General features: G+C 36.5%; 2 protein-coding genes and 1 long non-coding RNA gene across 12 annotated transcripts in view; 1 reads left to right on the plus strand and 2 right to left on the minus strand.

Annotated features, from left to right (window-relative positions):
- Positions 1-5128: 5128 nt before the first annotated feature.
- On the minus strand, positions 5129-8207 carry LOC106936808 (uncharacterized). Its single transcript, XM_015018021.1, has 3 exons — positions 8025-8207; positions 6664-6851; positions 5129-6587 (listed from the first exon to the last, which is right to left on the minus strand). The coding sequence occupies exons 1-3, from the start codon at positions 8115-8117 to the stop codon at positions 6059-6061; spliced, it is 810 nt and encodes a 269-aa protein (XP_014873507.1). The 5' UTR covers positions 8118-8207; the 3' UTR covers positions 5129-6058.
- Positions 8208-11079: 2872 nt separating this feature from the next.
- LOC106936810 (NACHT, LRR and PYD domains-containing protein 3-like) overlaps positions 11080-16535 on the plus strand; it is a 68946-nt gene continuing 63490 nt past the window's right edge. For 2 of the 10 annotated variants that reach the window (XM_015018032.1, XM_015018031.1), the window contains exons 1-7: positions 11984-12220; positions 12480-12596; positions 13009-13152; positions 13776-13895; positions 15816-15894; positions 16055-16283; positions 16425-16511. In XM_015018032.1, the coding sequence (XP_014873518.1) occupies positions 12132-12220; positions 12480-12596; positions 13009-13152; positions 13776-13895; positions 15816-15894; positions 16055-16283; positions 16425-16511 (865 nt within the window). In that variant the 5' untranslated portion in view covers positions 11984-12131. Of the gene's footprint in view, positions 11160-11983; positions 12221-12479; positions 12597-13008; positions 13153-13775; positions 13896-15815; positions 15895-16054; positions 16284-16424; positions 16512-16535 lie in introns of those variants that run through there. The other 8 variants (XM_015018027.1, XM_015018026.1, XM_015018022.1 and 5 more) reach the window with 7 other exon arrangements.
- LOC106936813 (uncharacterized) lies at positions 14059-14798 on the minus strand. Its single transcript, XR_001422231.1, has 2 exons — positions 14742-14798; positions 14059-14579 (listed from the first exon to the last, which is right to left on the minus strand). It is a non-coding gene; the product is annotated as an uncharacterized LOC106936813 (long non-coding RNA).

Here is a 16535-nt window from a genome sequence, read left to right on the forward strand (position 1 = left end):
TGTGGTGGTGTGAAGGGGCCAGACCCTGCAGCGCTTTTTAATGTAATGCAGAGCGGCATATTATAAACTGTGTTATTTTTAATATAATACAGAGTGGTGGAGTAACTAAACAAAAACACAGTGAGGAAATGCAGAGAGAAAACATGTGAAATCCAGACATGTAATTGTTATTCTTCATTTGTCAAAAAGCATTTCAGAGTTCCCACATCAAGCTTTACCAGTCAAGTCAAATTTATTTTTATAGAACATTTCAGCAGCAGGGCAGATGCTTCACACCAGAACATGATGCAGTAACCAATAACTGGTTTTCTTAGTTAAGCTGGGACTTTTTCAAAGTCCAGTTTCAGGAAGAGCCCAACATCATCCTGGATACTGTTGACCAGAGAGGCAAGTTTTAAAGGCAGGAAAAATGCAAACAATTTGTTATCCACAAAATGGACTACTTCTAAGGTTTTTCATTTTCAACTCAACAAAAAAAAAGAAAAGTATGTTGAAAAATTAGACTCTAACATTGCATCAGGCCCATAACTCAGAGTCCACAGTTCCTATAAGTCAACAGGGAGGGGTAGGTCTTCAAGAGAATCCGCTGGTTCGACATGAACTATTAACTTTAGCCTTCCAGGTCTACATTGATTGGGGGCTGGATTGTGAACAATAAGAACTTGAGTATTGAAGAAATTGTAAATTAAGAATTGGGACAACAAAGAACAGAGAATAATGAACTTGATTGTTTCACTGTATACATTTGTCAAATTGAGGGTTTGTATATTTAACTTTTTTGGTGTTTTCACAAAATTCAAATATATGGTGCAGATCAAATATAAATTCAGTCTGTGACTCTGTGTTCATTCTTACATGCCCCCTTTGACAGAGTCTTACTTATATCTTCTGATGACCAGCCCAGTTCATAATGATATTAAGTTTTACTGGCACACTTCACCTAAACATAAAATACTTGCTACATTACCAGTTTGGTTATGATATATACCAACAAGTTTTATTTTCATGCAAGAAAAAAGGCAAATAATACAAGGTTTCCATTGGATCTTCAACAATTTTACAAAAATCTTACAATTTTAACTTGTAACTAACAGAATAGAAGTGAAATACCACCATTTCATCCATGCAAACTGTGATAAAACTACAACCCCTGTGATGCAGAGCAAAGACTCCCACAGTGAATGACTGGTGACTTCACTTCCTCTTGTCTCTGAGGTCTCTGTCCTGATCACACTGGTGACCCATTGCTCTCATTTCCTGCAGCTTCTTCTATCCAGCAACAGCAAAAACACATTGGCAGCTTGTCAATAATCCTTTTACAGATAAAGATAAACAATATCAAGTCCATGCAAGGACTGAGAAAAAACAAGATAAAAGTGGATTCTTCTACTTCAGAGGCATTGAAATGTGTATAAATTGAATATTCAATGGTGGGTAGCACTGCTGAAATATTGTTTATTAGCAAAACAACTAAAATTGCCACAGTTCTCTGTTTTTCAGCAATGGGCACGGAGGTGGCTGCAGGCAGCGACTTCAGAGTCCCAGCAAGGCAGATGATGAAGACAGGAGTGAGGAAGAAAAGACAAACTCTTGAAGAGTATTTCTGTTGAAAAGCTATCACAAGAGGCACAAAAACAAAACAAATGACCCAGACCAACACAAACACCATTTCTAGACCTTTCTGCTTCTTTATGCAAAGCAGCTGAGGGCAGGAGATGAAAAAATACCTGCAACACAGGAGAGACAGAGACTTTGTTCAAATCATGGCACAAAATTCAGCAAACTGCATCACCAGGCATGTGCAACACAAAAACACTAACAGATGTGTTCAGACCTTTCCAGGGCAATCATCAACCTGAAGCACAGGCTGGCCATCACCCCCCAGCCGAAGATACAAAAACCCATCGAATCTGAAAGCTCGTGATTGCCATGACGACCGATGTTTGCCATCGTTGCGATCAGGGTGACATGTTGGATTACGTCACAGATGAGAAGGTTGATGTAGTAGGTGACATAAACACCCTCCTGCTGCGTCTGCAAGGAACATTCATTTCACATCAAACTGATACTTCAGCAATAAACTGTGGTGAAATGTATCCATCATGGCTGCAGGTCAGTTTGTTCCTTTTTTGTCCTTTGATACTTACCATAGTGTAGATATGTTTGACTTCTCAGCTTAGTGCATTATTTCTTCGATGTTTTGAGTTTTTTGTGAATAGAATATGATTATTGCATTTAGTGCATGACCCTGGGGTCAACAAAAGGGGGCAGTGATGGGAGGAACACAGTCTCAACAGTAAACACTGCAGATGAAGGAGTTCAGTGATAACAAGGAGTCTCAGCAGACTGAGCAGATTAAACAAGATAACTTTAAACGTCGGTTGCCAGTGTCACCACACGTCAGTGGTGGAGACTAATTAATGCATGGTTAGTACAAAATTACATTTTTTATATCATAAAAGGTCTGCTACGAAGCAAACAGTAAAATATGAAGAATCAACATGACTATCATCTGTGGGTGAGAGAAAACTACAGTCCAAAGTCAAAATGTGACACTTTGTTTCTGAGAATCTGATGTATAATAAAAGAAGGTAGTTGATTTAATGTAGCAAGAACAAATTAATTTAGTTAAGTTTAAAATATGTGGCAGAAAAAACAACAACTTTGAACTTAATATATTTTACTCACCACACAACACAAGACGATGAACAGGATGGTGATGGGTATGCTTACGCCTGGGATCATCTTCACCAGCGTATCGAAATAATCCGGAAACGGCATTTCTTGATGGCTTTGGCATAAAAGAGCTGCTAACTTCTCTATTCTGAGATTAAAATAATTGATAAAACAAAAATACAATGATCTGCTGCATTTACACATGCTGGTTGTGTAAATGCACCAGACTGAGCAAAAGTTAAGATTTTACATGTGATTTTATGCAAACTCACATGTAAACAGAAAAACACTGAATTACACTTTTCTGCTTCCTCATGAGGGCTTTGGGTGATGATTTTAATATATATTAATATTCCATCTTTCTGACCTGATTCTAATATAAAATATAAACTGAACTGATTGATTAAATGGTGGAGTACTCACGTCTCGTTTCTTAGAATCTCTTCCAGGTAGATGTTCTACTTGACAAATTAAAGTCTTCAAAAAGGAAATTAATCAGTCTTCATGTGAAATGCCAGCCACAACCCACACCCACAAATAGAAAAACAGAAATAAATGCAAAACCTTGATGCGTCCTGGGTTTAATGGGTTTGCAAGATTAAATTGTTGCAGTTTTGACAGATGACCATCAAACCTTTTTTATTTATTCAAGTTTTATGTACTCACTTTTAAAATTAGTTTGAAAATATTTAAATGTGAAAAAAGGAAAAAATAAATAAAAACAAAACAAGAAAACCAGAAGGAATCTGTAAGAGAGCACTTTAAACAGGACTGCAATAAATGAAATATGTTTATAATTAAATTGTCAGAGGAATATTATCTAATTCATTACTAAAAATGCATTTGGTAATCTAACCACTTTTTGAGTAAAACTGATATTTTATTTACGCAGAATAAAAACATAAAAACATAATACTATTCTGTAAATATTTTTGGCCCAATGATGTCATTATATTGTTAGGAAGTTATTCAGTTTATTTGTAATCATGACATTGTTGACAATTATTATACAGTTGGTTGCAACAAAGTAGTTCAAAAAGATTTGTGTCATAGTTCATTCTTTGATTTTCATGAAATGATGCAGCAACAAATAAACTGTTAAATTAAATAACCTTGAACAATGAAAAGCAACAAACATGAAATAAACAGCAAACACTTCATTTTACACTTGAAAGGAAAACTGAGAGAACAATAGAAAAATATTACTATACATGACTTTGTACAGTATGTTTATAATGTACAACTTCTATATTTAAATGATGAATTTGATTATAATATTTCACCTGTTTTAAACATGTTATTCTCTCCCATTGACTTAAAACTAAAAACAAATTTTCAGACTTCTGCATCTATTAATGTATAAAATTAACAAACTTAAATGAGATGAGGTGCTAAAATGAGAAACTTGTTGAAAATTATAAGGTTTATCTGGTTTTACTGCAGCAACATCAACAGTCTCACATTCTTACTGTAATTTGTTGTAAATGGTGAAGTGGTCGGCCCGTAAAATTCAGAGCAGCAGTGTGTTGAGGTGTTAGGCAGGAAGTTTAGATAATGATCAAAACTAAATTATTATAAGGCAGTACAGTCCATAATGTAATTGATCTGTTCAAGGACACGTCTGCATAGAGACAGGAGGTTTGGCTGGACAACTAGTGCAATCAGAACCACCTGGAACCGAAAACGATGGAGTTAGTGGTGGATTTCTGGAGAACCTCTGCAGTACAGATGACTATCAATAGTCAAATACAAAGTTTTGCTAAATTCAATGAAACAAACGAAGAATTCTGGCCAGTAGACTGTTGTCTTTCTGCAAGCACAACCTTGTCAAATGAAAATAGATTTAGTGTTTAGAAATGTAGATGGTACAAGTTAAATTATAAATAAGTGTGAACCTGATGTTTACCCAGCAAAACACTAAAGTAATCACCTTTTTTTTTTCTTTTTTTTTTTTTTTTTTTGCAGGTTCCAGCAGTTATATCTGCACTCAGGTTTCCTGAGGTGGGTGGCAGGAAGTTAAGTTAATGATCAAAGTGTAAAAGATGAAGACAGGAAACCAGCAACAGCTTTTAGTCCAAAAACATGAATCAAAAACCATTTAACATGAAGTTAATGATGCACCTTTACTTACTGTTCTGGTTCATCTGTTTTAGAGAGCACAAAAAAAATAATAATAGGTGAACTTCCAACTTAAAGCTGTTTCTTAACTGAGGAACATGAACTTATATTGACACAAAATGCCTTCAATAAATAGAGTTCTGTTTTATGCTTTCATCTGAAAAAACAAGGCATTACTGTGCAGGGGTCCACCTTGAAAAGTATTTCCTTTGTTAAATGTTATTCCCTTAGTAGAATATGAATAGTAGAATGTAGGACAATTTACTAATTCTTAGCAATAAATTAGGAAACATTTTACAAGGGGGAATATAATTCAAAAATGAAAATCAACAAATAATATCAGACATTTTTATTAAATAATTATTCCATCAAAACGCAGAATTATTCAGATGTGTTCACAGATGCATCAGGTTATTTAAAACATGCAATTGTTAAAAACTCTTCCAGTAGAGGGCACTCTTAGCTGACAGTTTTGTTTTTTTTACTTTTTGTCAAATATCTGGGTAAAGATCTAATTGCATCCAAACCTCTGTTACATACATAATTCTCTATTAAATGTCTTTATGAATTATACACAAGCATATGTTTGAGTAAAACAACTTTTTCTACAGACATACTCACTTTTTACAATGAGACCATTAAAAGCTGTTATATTTGATGCAAAAGGGCAGATTAACAACATGGTGACTGAGCATGTCTTTATTCTTCTGGAGGAAATAAATTAATGTTCCTCTGATTGTAACACTTTTAATATTTATCAAAGGAATCATGAGGATCACATGGAGATAGATAAACTCGTCTGATTTAAAGTTTTAAGGTGATTTTCTGATCCAATATTCCCATGTTGGGGCATTTAGTTCCTCATCACAATACAAACAACCAACAGAAGCAACTCTGACAGAAATTTTATCCCTGGAGCCACACGGAGTCATTAAAGGCCTTAAATTATATATGAGGCAGGCGAATAAAGAAAGTATTGCTTACTGATTTATTGTTTAGTCAGTTGCATTTGCTTTTAGTAGAGGGAGATTTACATATGGAACATTTTCACATCTTACCATATTTGTTGCATATTTTGCACAGGCAGATAAGCCAAAATGTAGAACTCAAAACCTTGAAGTGAAATTAAACATTAAATGACAAAAACAAAGACTTCTGGTTACTGTGTGATGTTGTATAAGACTTTAAAGTTCTGTTTTTTTAGTGGTTTATCTTTTTAAATACTGCCTCCTAATATGCTTTCAATCTCTAAATGCGTTCATCATCATTCCAACTCGTAAATCTCCTCAATTACTTTGTCTGCAGTGTGCTCCATGCTGCAGCAGCACAGATGTCCCAGCAGCTTATCAATGGGACCTTTACACATGAAAACAAACAGAACCAGGTCCATAAAAGGATTCAGTAGAAACGTATAAACTATCACTTTGAAGTCAGACAGATGGAATAAAAACGAGCTGGAGACTAAAACAGACCAAACGTCTGTGGAGAGGATCATCTCAGTGTAACTGACCACAAAGAAAACCAAAACCCCCACAACTCTGCGTTTCTCCTCTGTGGACACAGAGGTGGCAGCAGGAAGCGATCTGATGCTCCGAGCGAGACAGAAAACCATGACGGGGGCCGAGAGGATGGCCAGAGCAAAAACTACAAAAACAAAGATGGGTAAAACGGTTTCATTGGCCTTCAGGAACGGAGCAGCTGTAAAACAAACACCCCACATCATGAAGCAGATCAACGCAGAACCTTTAGGTTGTCTGATGCACTGCAGCTTTGGGGGGACGATCACAAAATACCTGCAACAGGAGACAGAGAGACATTTACATCACTACACAGAAGCTGCCCCTGCTTCAAACAGAGGAGTACTGATACCTCTCCAGAGTGATGCAGACCCGGAAGCCCAGACTGGCCATCACGCTGCAGTAATACACGGCCACAGACCAGACCGGGATCTCTCTTTCATCCTTTTGTGCCACCCAGACGATCATGGAGCCGAACTGGACCAGGTTGGAGACCAGAAGGTTCATGTACTTGATGACAGGAATGTTTTCCAGTCGTACCTGCAGGAGACCGGTTTTTCAAAGACAAATCAGTCTCATAAACATTATATCACAATCATGTATTCAAGTTGATAATACAAAAATAAAACTTTAAAAATATCATACAGATCCTCAACAATTAGTGGTACCCCACGTAGAGATGTGCAAAACGCCTTGCAGCAGGATATTCCAACACTGTAAAACCTTTACACAACTCCAATTTTTAATTAGTAAACTTTTTTAGTTGGCACATTATATGAATTTAAAAAAAAATCCCACTCATAATTTTAAAATTTTCCAGTTTTATTGGGACGTTAATAGGATGTCAAACAGACTAATTTATCTTTACAACTATTCAAAATGGAGAAAACCAGCAAATGATCTTCAAGTAAAGAAACTAGATACTGACTTTCAGATGAAGTCAGAAAATGGGAGCAAAGGTTAACTACCTGCCTCAACTTGGTCATATCTACTGTCGGGGGAATGAGTAGAACAATTAAAACATCTGAAACTGTGAGGAACAAAGCTTCAGACGGAAGGTTTTGTCTTTCTAGCATGGCCAGGGAGCAAAAGGCTAAAGGAAATAAAGATCTTTTAATTTTGTTACCATAATAAGTTATTATAACAATCATTTGGTTTGGAGTGAGTTGACAAAAAAGAAAAAAAAAAAAAAAACTGTGCTCCACTATTATGAGGACTCTAAACAGGACACATGTCTTCTGGTCAGACTAGATGAAACAAATTTAATAATTTGTTGGACTGCATGATTTTATCAGTAATACCTAGTCAGCAAAACTCTGTGTCAGTATGCTTTAGTTGAAAGAGTGAATAAAAAACTTTGTTATTGTGAGAAATAGGTGAAGACTGGAGTCTGGAAGTATGTGAGGGAAACCAATCTGAGATAATGTTAGTAGAAGTCAACAATCTTAAGATTGAGCATTTCTGTGTAAAATCTCCAGGTAGGTCATTTGTGAAAGACATTATGAAAATGTGGAAAAGCACCTCATGCTCATTGTAAAGTACAGAAGAAGGTGTGTGATGCTGTGGGCCAGCTTCTCTTCCAAAAGTCCTTGAAACATTTTAGAGTTCATGGAAGAATAAACTCTTTGAAATGACAGGTTAATATTACACTTTATGTAGGCACACAGGAACAAAAGAGCTCAATATTAAGGCGATATGAACGTTGATATCTACCATGCAGCACAACCCGATGACCAGAACTGTGACAGGAAGGCAGAACCGAATGTTGAGCCACATGACCAGATAAACAACATCAGCATGATACATCTCCTGTGTCGGTTTCTGAGATCAGAACATCAACAGGAAGGAAGAAAAACAAGTCACACATGTTCCTCACAGACATGAAACAAGATATTTAAAAATAAAAATAAAAATTGAAATAAGTTGAAAATGAACAAATTTTAAGATGAGGTCTGATATAAAAAGTGCAATAAAAAAAGAGTGTAGCATAATTCATATTCCACTAGTCCCAAATGTCTTCAAGAGACTCATAATGCACATGTGGAGTGAATAATCAAACTTCTGAGTTCAAATAAATTAATGATAATAATAAAATATATAAAATGGTTTAGCAGTAAAAATAGTTAAAATAAAAGTTATTGATTGAAATTGGTGCTTCGCTTCATGTTGCAAGAATTGATTATTAAATCATATGTTACTATCTCCTCCTCCTGATGGGTAACATTTGTGAATAATTAGTCTCAGTTGCAACAATTTGATATTTAGTATTTTTACTAGATGGGTGTGAAGGCAGAGCAAGAATCAAATAGGCAGGTTTAGGGAGGGAGACCAATAAACATGAAGGAAGCTGTGGAAGAAGTATTCAATAACCAAAGAGAGAAGGTTTAAACAATAATACACTTAAAAATGCACCAAGTTCATAAAGAGAGAATAAAATAATTAAATGTATAGAAACTAACCTAAAAGGCGAGATGTAAGCTGGAAAAAATAAATATTCAAAATACAGATTACCCAGGATGTTGTTCACACAGTGTGTGTGAACGTCACACAGGCTTAAAATGTGTTAACACATTTTAACTGTTAACTGGCTTAAAATGTCAAAAACACATTCAAGATCAATTTACACTCAAGTCTCCTTAAAAAGGGTTAAAATAAATCACTTTTTTTTTCTTTTGCATTGCAGTCAGTAGAAAATGTCTCATTTTTTTCTGACTTCCACATTATCACTTAAAAACAATCATTGACAGAACAATAATTTACGTTTTCCAAGCACTAAGTTCCTACCTCCTCTCAGTCTTCCTGCTTTGTTCTCCAGCCAATATTTGTTTTTCTTTTCCTAAAGTCGATCAGGTAATTAACAGCACCAGCCCTCACTGGATTCTATTTACATGTCAAAGTCAGTTTCAAACAGTTTTCTGCACCAAAATGCTTTTGCCTCTTTGCTTACAGAGCATCAGTGTGGTGAGACGTGTGGCAGGAAGTTGAGTTGATGATCAACATGCAACCGAAAACATTGAGCAGAAATAATTTGAACAAAATGCATATATTTTAAAATTCATGATGTTTATATATTTATTGAAAAGATTTGATGCATACACTAACATTTCATTAATCTAAACAACATGCATTCAACACTTGTTTGAGGAAAAATACTCGTGACATTAAATTGGTTCAGGTTCCCGTTGCTTAGATATAAATGCAAAACAGCCTCCAATGTTTTTCTACTTCTGTGGTTTCTTCTTATCAATCTTTTTGCAGGGCTTTCGCTTTACAAGCAGCATAGATGTGTTTGAGTAGAGCATGAACTTATATGCTAACTGCAATAAACAAAAACAGTGCTAAACTGGTGGTAGATGCAGATGTAGTGATCAGTTTAGAGTCTAGATGGACGAGGTTTTGATGTGACTTAAAATGTAATCCTTTATTTTGATGTTTCTGCAAAATCTCTTAAAATATTAAACATGCCCTACATGTCTATGGATACATGGCACATTCTGAAGCATGAATACAACCAATAAGTTAGATTGCTTCAGTTTTTTGTTTTGTTTTGTTTTTTCACAAAAGTTTCTAAGTTATTTGTTCTTAACAATAACATGATACAAGTCTACAAAACTCCTTAGAAGCACAGGAAAGTCTTGCCATAAGCCCCACAGATCAAAACAGCTTACAGGTGAAGCTTTCATATGTTCTCTACATTCACACCCTACAACTCTCACAGATTAAAAAAGAGAAACCAGAAACCTTTTAGCATTCTCAACAAATTATGTTGTTTTAGACACATTTTCCTTTCACTGCTACATTTGGATAATTGAAAAATGTCTCAGTGTGTCTAATTAGACATTATGTAATTTATTTTTTCAAGACCAGATGGAGAAAAACCTCCACCAATAAAGAGTCCAGTTTGTTTCCAGTTAAAGCAGGTTCTGGTTCCTTCAGAGCTGAACAGAACCGGGAGCACACAGCAGCAGAGTGTTTGTGTTCACTGGGAATGCAAAGTGTTCACGACTTCAGACATCAGCAGGGGAATCGCACTCACTTTCAATCTGACCAGTCAGACCAGTCTGACCAGTTACTGCAGCAGGAAGCAACCAGCAGCCCAGTTTTTTCTCATGACTCCATCATGAAACATTTTTATTGGAGCTTGTCATATAAGCATAATTCTCAGTTCTTCAGAATTTTTTCACTGACATAAACTTAATAAAAGAGGTTTAATTTTCGGGATGCTGCAGATCTGTAATGGTTTTCTTTTTTTTTTTAAGTCCAGACGGTTGTGAAACCAACCAGAACCTTATCTGTTAGCAGAACTGGCTCTGGTTCTTTCACTAATCAGATCTTTATTTCCACCATCATAACTAGTGATAGACTTAGAGACATGATGATTTTAGATGTGTTTAGTGGCCACAGACTGTAACGGATCATGTATGTATTGGGTTTTACAGTCTGTCCCATTGACCTGCTGACACAGAGAGAAACCGGGTCGGCTCCTTTTCCTAGAGCCTGTCCCCTGGCAGAGTGGACATTAGAGGCTGGATCCAAGAAGACATTTGTGTTTTTGAAGTTTGTTCAACGTTCTAAATGACATGTAAAATTACAGTAATAAAGTTAAATTACAGTAATACCGTCACAACAGAATGATAGAATAAACAAAAAAAAAGGAGGGAACCAGAACTTTTCATGTGACATTTGGTTCAAACTTGAAGGTTTGTTCTTCCAGAACTGCCCTACATCTACCCTCCTACCTGTCAACCTCCATCACAGGTGAAGCTCCGCCTCTTTCCAGTAAGCAGATCACCTGTGTCTGTCTGTTGTTCACAACTTCTTCAACTCTTAGGATCATTTCAACAAACTGTAAGTTTGCTATTTTCCTTCTTGAACTTTGTCTCCCAGAACCTTCCGGTTTGTTTCTGCTCTCTGATATCTGGAAATCCTGATCTGATTTCAGTAAAAATGCTGCAATAAATTTTTATCGTAAAAAACAAATCTACCAGTGAAAAGGAATAACTTAAGTCTGAATCTGAATTATTTAATTAATGAATAATTGTTTGCAGTTTTTTTGTTTTATTTTGTCGTTTTTGTTAATTAAGACCATAATGTTTTTATTTCCTGAAGGTAAATGTCGTCTCTGGTTCCCAAACTCCATCAGTCTTTCCGGTCAAACTGGTATCCTTTAATTACTTTGTCATTCTTTAGTTTGTGTTTTGGTCACAGAACATTCCAAAGATTTCTCATGGTTCCTTTTACAAGATGGTACATTTTAGTTCCAATCACTTTATAATGATAGTAATAATAGTTGTACATTTTATTTATTTTATTCAAAGATTATGTCTAAGTAGCAATGATAAAAAGAAAACATTTAATGCTTTTATGCTTTATAAAACTCCTCCCAGCAGCTGGGATCTGACATGTGTCTTTGTTTGTATCTCTTTATCTAAAGTCACATGAAAACTAGCCAGTAATAATGAATCTGTTGCTGTGAACCCTTATAATCAGCTGAAATGGTGTCACATGTTGAAATGAGTCAATGTGATGGACTGAACATTCCAGTCAGAGTGAATCAGTGAATGTAAATGTAGCTCCGTGTCTCCATCTAGTGGACTGATGGTAGAAGTGCAGCAGCTGATGCAGCTTCCTCTGCCTCTCTGCTGTTTGACTGCATCCAACTGACACTGACATGAAGCAGAGAAGAGCCAATCAGAGGAGGAGCAGCTGGTCTTTTTCCAGCTCTAATGATGTAAAGGATGATCAGAGCTGATGAATGATGTGTGTTTCCTCTGCAGGTGAAGCCAGAAAGTGTGTGTGAGCTGAAGTGAATTCAGCAGCATGGATCAGTGTGAGGACAGAGAGGAGGGAGTCCCTCCCTCTAAAACCACTCTGTGTGGGGAAGATGGGAGCCAGAGCAAAGGTCAGAGGTGAGTCAATGGGATTTCCAAATGAATATGTCAGAAACAGAACACCAGGCAGAGGCTTTATAAGTTTGTTTGTGGTTTATGTGAAAAGAATCGATGGTCAGCTCAACACTAACATCCTCAATCAGCTAATCTGGAAATTTTATTGAAAAATTATTTTCTGGCAGTGTATTGTTTTGGATATTAAGAGTGGCTCAAAATAATTACTATTGAAAGTCAAGAAAGGTAAAATTATTAAACTACAGAATGTGTTTTTTGTCAGGATCCGCCTGAGGCTCAGATCTGAAAATGTTCCTGAAACATCTGTGTTGTTAAAGAGTGAAGGATTAGAAAACAGTTCCAATGACTTTCAGTCCAGCCAACCATCTGCTGCTGAAAGGTGAATCGGATGCAACAACACAAGTTTTTAAAAAGAGTGCAGATGAGTTTTTATTCCAATATGTTTGTTTGTTCAATTTGTTCTGGACTATTTGAATTAATCTTCATTCAATCTTCATTACCTGTAATCTCAATATTAATTAGGTTTGATATCGATGTTTGTATTGATGGTTTCTGCTGTTGTATCTGAACAATCCTGATATGCTGATACAACAATGAAGTGAGTTTTGACATAATTGGCATTTTAAAGCAAAAGTCAAATCAGTACATTATTTTGATTTGAGGTATTGAATGTATCTGAAACAGGAATAATCAGTCAGAAATAATACATTAAAAAAATCATTACATTTTCTGAACAATGATATTAGTAATATTCATTGCAGTCATTCTAATTCTGTTTTTAACATATACAGAGTTTTACAGAGATGTTCTGGAAGAATCCATCAAAAACAAAACTGTGCAGATGAGCCTGAACCCAGCTGTTTGTCCTTTAAAAGCAATGTATCAAAGGACATGGGCATATTCTTTAACACTTCTGGATCACCATCATCAGAAAGGTAAGCTGAACCCAACTGCTGTAAATGTGTAAACTGTGTAAGTTTGAAATGTTTTTATTCCAACATGAGTTTAACATGAGGTGAGCCGTTTTCCCCACATTTATAAGTGTAGTGTTGGGTGTCAGATGTTCTCCAGAACCACAGCAGTGAAAATGTGAGGAAATTAACTCTTCTACACTGTGGAACTTAAATCACTTGTAAAACACATGAGTTAGGAAAATTTATTAAAAATCTGGTAAGTGCCTCTATGAAAATGGTTCAATCATATCCCAAAATAATGAAATTTAAAACAGATACAAGAAAATGAAGCAACTCCTAGTTTAAGTATTTCAAATATTGAAGCATCTATGCCTGATTAGGGTCATGATTAAACAAGTGAACAGCATTTGTCAATGTTTTTCATTATGTTTAAATGTCTACATTGTCTCAACAATCAGTCTTATTCATCCAGAAAGTGTTCATTACAGTCATCTCTGTGCTGTAGAGTTGGCTGAGTAACACTCATCTGTTGAATAGAGCTCTGTGTTCTATACTATATGCAGTGATTTGTAACTCAATTTTTCAAATTATTTGGGATTAGCAAAACTCAACAGAATGTGCTTATTGTTTTTTTTTCCTATCAGGGCCCATCAGAAGCTCAGAGTTACACATGAACCAGAACCCAGTGGTGTGTCCCTTAAGAGCAACACGTCAAAAGACATGGGTGTATTCTTTAATTCATCCCTACCTGAACCATCAGAGAGGTGAGCTGTATCGTTTAACATGAACTCAAGTCTTTTTACAGTATCTGAATATGAGACTTACTCTTTTCTGCATTGTCCTGGTTATAAGTGAAGGATTTGCCTCTGACACAGTGTTACAACCCAGCTCAGCCAGGGGGAAGGAGAAGTAACATTAAAGAAACTGTTAAGGGTTTAACAGTTGGGATTTATTGCTTGGGTTTAAGAAAATAAAAAGGTGAAAATCAACAACAATCAAGTTAGGGTTGTATAACCAAAAGTACTAATTAAAACAAAATCCACAAAACAATCAGAGTTGTAAACCAAAAATCTTAACAAAATTGGACCATAAAGGTTAAACAAAAACAATCAAAGTATAAAACTTTAGTAGGCTGCTAGAAGCTTACATACAAAACCCCCCACAGGGACAAAGCTATCAAGGCTGGGAACAAGGTTTACAAAAAGACAAAGCTACTTTAAAGCAGTCAGACACCCAATATCATGGCAAGCTGTCTCAACAAAGAATCAACTACACCTTCTCCCAGGAAGTCTGGGTTTAAAAAGGGAGGCCTTGTCAGGGATTGGTGGAGCTGACAATTGATGAGCCAATCAGCTCTGCTGTAGGCCTCAAGGAGTGGCACAGGAGGATGAGGGCTGCAGCCAGCTAAAGAAAACATACAAGACCACTGGCCATAACGTGCAGTTTGTCTTTGGAGATGGACAGTGTCCACATTTATTCTGATGAGGATATTAAACAGAAAAACTGCCAAGTCCTCTCCTGCAACACAACTTTACAGAAGGGGTGGCAGGCGACAATGTCTGACAATTTTTGAAATGAACAAATAGAACTTTTTTATGCACATCACATACCTGACAAGGACAGTAAAAAGAATAAAAACCACATTATTAGCTGCCCACTCCATGTCCTACAAAGCACAAAAGTATATAGTAAAAGTCAGTCCCTGTTGATTTAAAGTCATAAATTCACTTGAACATTCACATTCTGTGATGAATATGTGCATTACAATGGTGAGGATGATGCAATTGCACTAAATAAATCTATAAATAAACTGGATGTATTTAGAAGAAAAATGACCAGTACCCACTTACCCCCCAGGGCAAGTTTACAAAAAGTGAAAACCTAAGGCAGGGGTGGGCAATCCTGGTCCTGCAACTCTTAGACATCTCCCTGGTCCAACACACTGGAATCCAACAGCTGAATCAGCTCCTCAGTGCAGTCAGGTTCTCCAGAGTCCTGCTAACGACCTCATTATTTGGCTCAGGTGTGTTGAAGTTGAGACACATCTAAAAGTTGCAGGAGACGGGCCCTCGAGGCCTGGAGTTACCCACCCCTGACCTAAGGGATGCAAACAATTTAACAAAACAATGCCACAGAAAAAGAAATATAGCTCTTAAAATTGTATGCTTACAACAGTCATAATGGTTTCCATAGCTACAGTCAGGTATAATAGTTGTCTGCTCATATCCTTCTTTTGTTACATAAAATATCTACGTGGGTCTGCAGCTCTCTGATTGGTTCTTTTTTTTGTTTTAATGAGAAAACTGGAGACTTTACTCCCTCTCCAAATAAAGATCTGAAAAGTGTTGAATCCATATATATTTATTCCCTTACACAATGACATTTGGAAGTTACCTGATTAGTAAATAGTCCAAGTGTGTGTAATGTATTCCTGAAATAAGTGCAGCTCTTCTGTGAAGGAATCAGTCACAGATGGTGGCAAACTTTATCAGGAAAAGAGAGAAAAAAAAGACATGCTGTAAACAAAGTGAACTGAGCTGAAAACCCAACAAGGTTCTTGAGCTCCTGATTCTTAATGGCATCTTTGACCAGTAAAGCTTCAGATATCAGGTCATGGACTATTACAATGTTTGTCCCTGTATGCACTGATTTAATAGTGCTATTTGTTCCTGGTTCCTCCACAGAGTGGACCAGCAGAGCTCAGAGGTTCCCAGTGGTCCGTCTGCCCAGCAGCATCAAACACAGCTGGACTCCATATTTATGGTCTGTACATGAACAACAACTACTTTTCCATGGTTCTGTTCACAGTCGTCTCCATGCTGCACTTTATAGACCAGAGGACTGTCAGTCTGTCCAACATGGATCTGATGTTTGGCTCCATGGTTTCAGTCTGATGTTTCCTTCATATATTATTCTGTTCCAGCTGCTGGAGGAAAACATTGTCACTTTTGTGAAGAACGAGCTGAAGAAGATCCAGAAGGTTCTGAGTCCAGATGATCCAGAATGCTCAGAGAGTCAGAGAGATGATGAGGAGGAGTTGGAAGGTGAGGATGAAGAGCAGAGGAAGAGCAGCAGAGAGGCAGTGATGAAGATCACACTGAACTTCCTGAGGAGGATGAAGCAGGAGGAGCTGGCTGACCGTCTGCAGAGCAGTAAGAGGATTTCTACAAAGATTTAACCTGAAGGAGAAATCGCACATTTTTTAATGTCTGAAGAGATGGAATCACATTTCAAATCATTTTTAGAAGAGGATTTTTTTTCCCTTGTTTTATTGTACTTTTTGTGTTATTTAGAAAATTTTGCTCCAGTTTGTCAACATCAACTTAAATCTGGTCTGAAGAAGAAGTTCCAGTCTGTGTTTGAGGGGATTGCTAAAGCAGGAAGTCCAACCCTTCTGAACCAGA

The sequence above is a fragment of the Poecilia latipinna genome, unplaced genomic scaffold, assembly GCF_001443285.1.
Source record: "Poecilia latipinna isolate Pla-1442-1.1 unplaced genomic scaffold, P_latipinna-1.0 Scaffold2219, whole genome shotgun sequence".
NCBI lineage: Eukaryota > Metazoa > Chordata > Actinopteri > Cyprinodontiformes > Poeciliidae > Poecilia > Poecilia latipinna.

What these genes read in the sequence shown, in the direction of transcription:
- LOC106936808 (XM_015018021.1), bottom strand. Translation starts at nt 8,117, where the DNA reads ATGTATCATGCTGATGTTGTTTATCTGGTCATGTGGCTCAACATTCGG. An exon ending in TCATCGGGTTGTGCTGCATG is followed by an intron (nt 6,852 to 8,024) that starts GTAGATATCAAC and finishes GGTCTCCTGCAG; the next exon opens with GTACGACTGGAAAACATTCC. An exon ending in GTCTGCATCACTCTGGAGAG is followed by an intron (nt 6,588 to 6,663) that starts GTATCAGTACTC and finishes CTCCTGTTGCAG; the next exon opens with GTATTTTGTGATCGTCCCCC.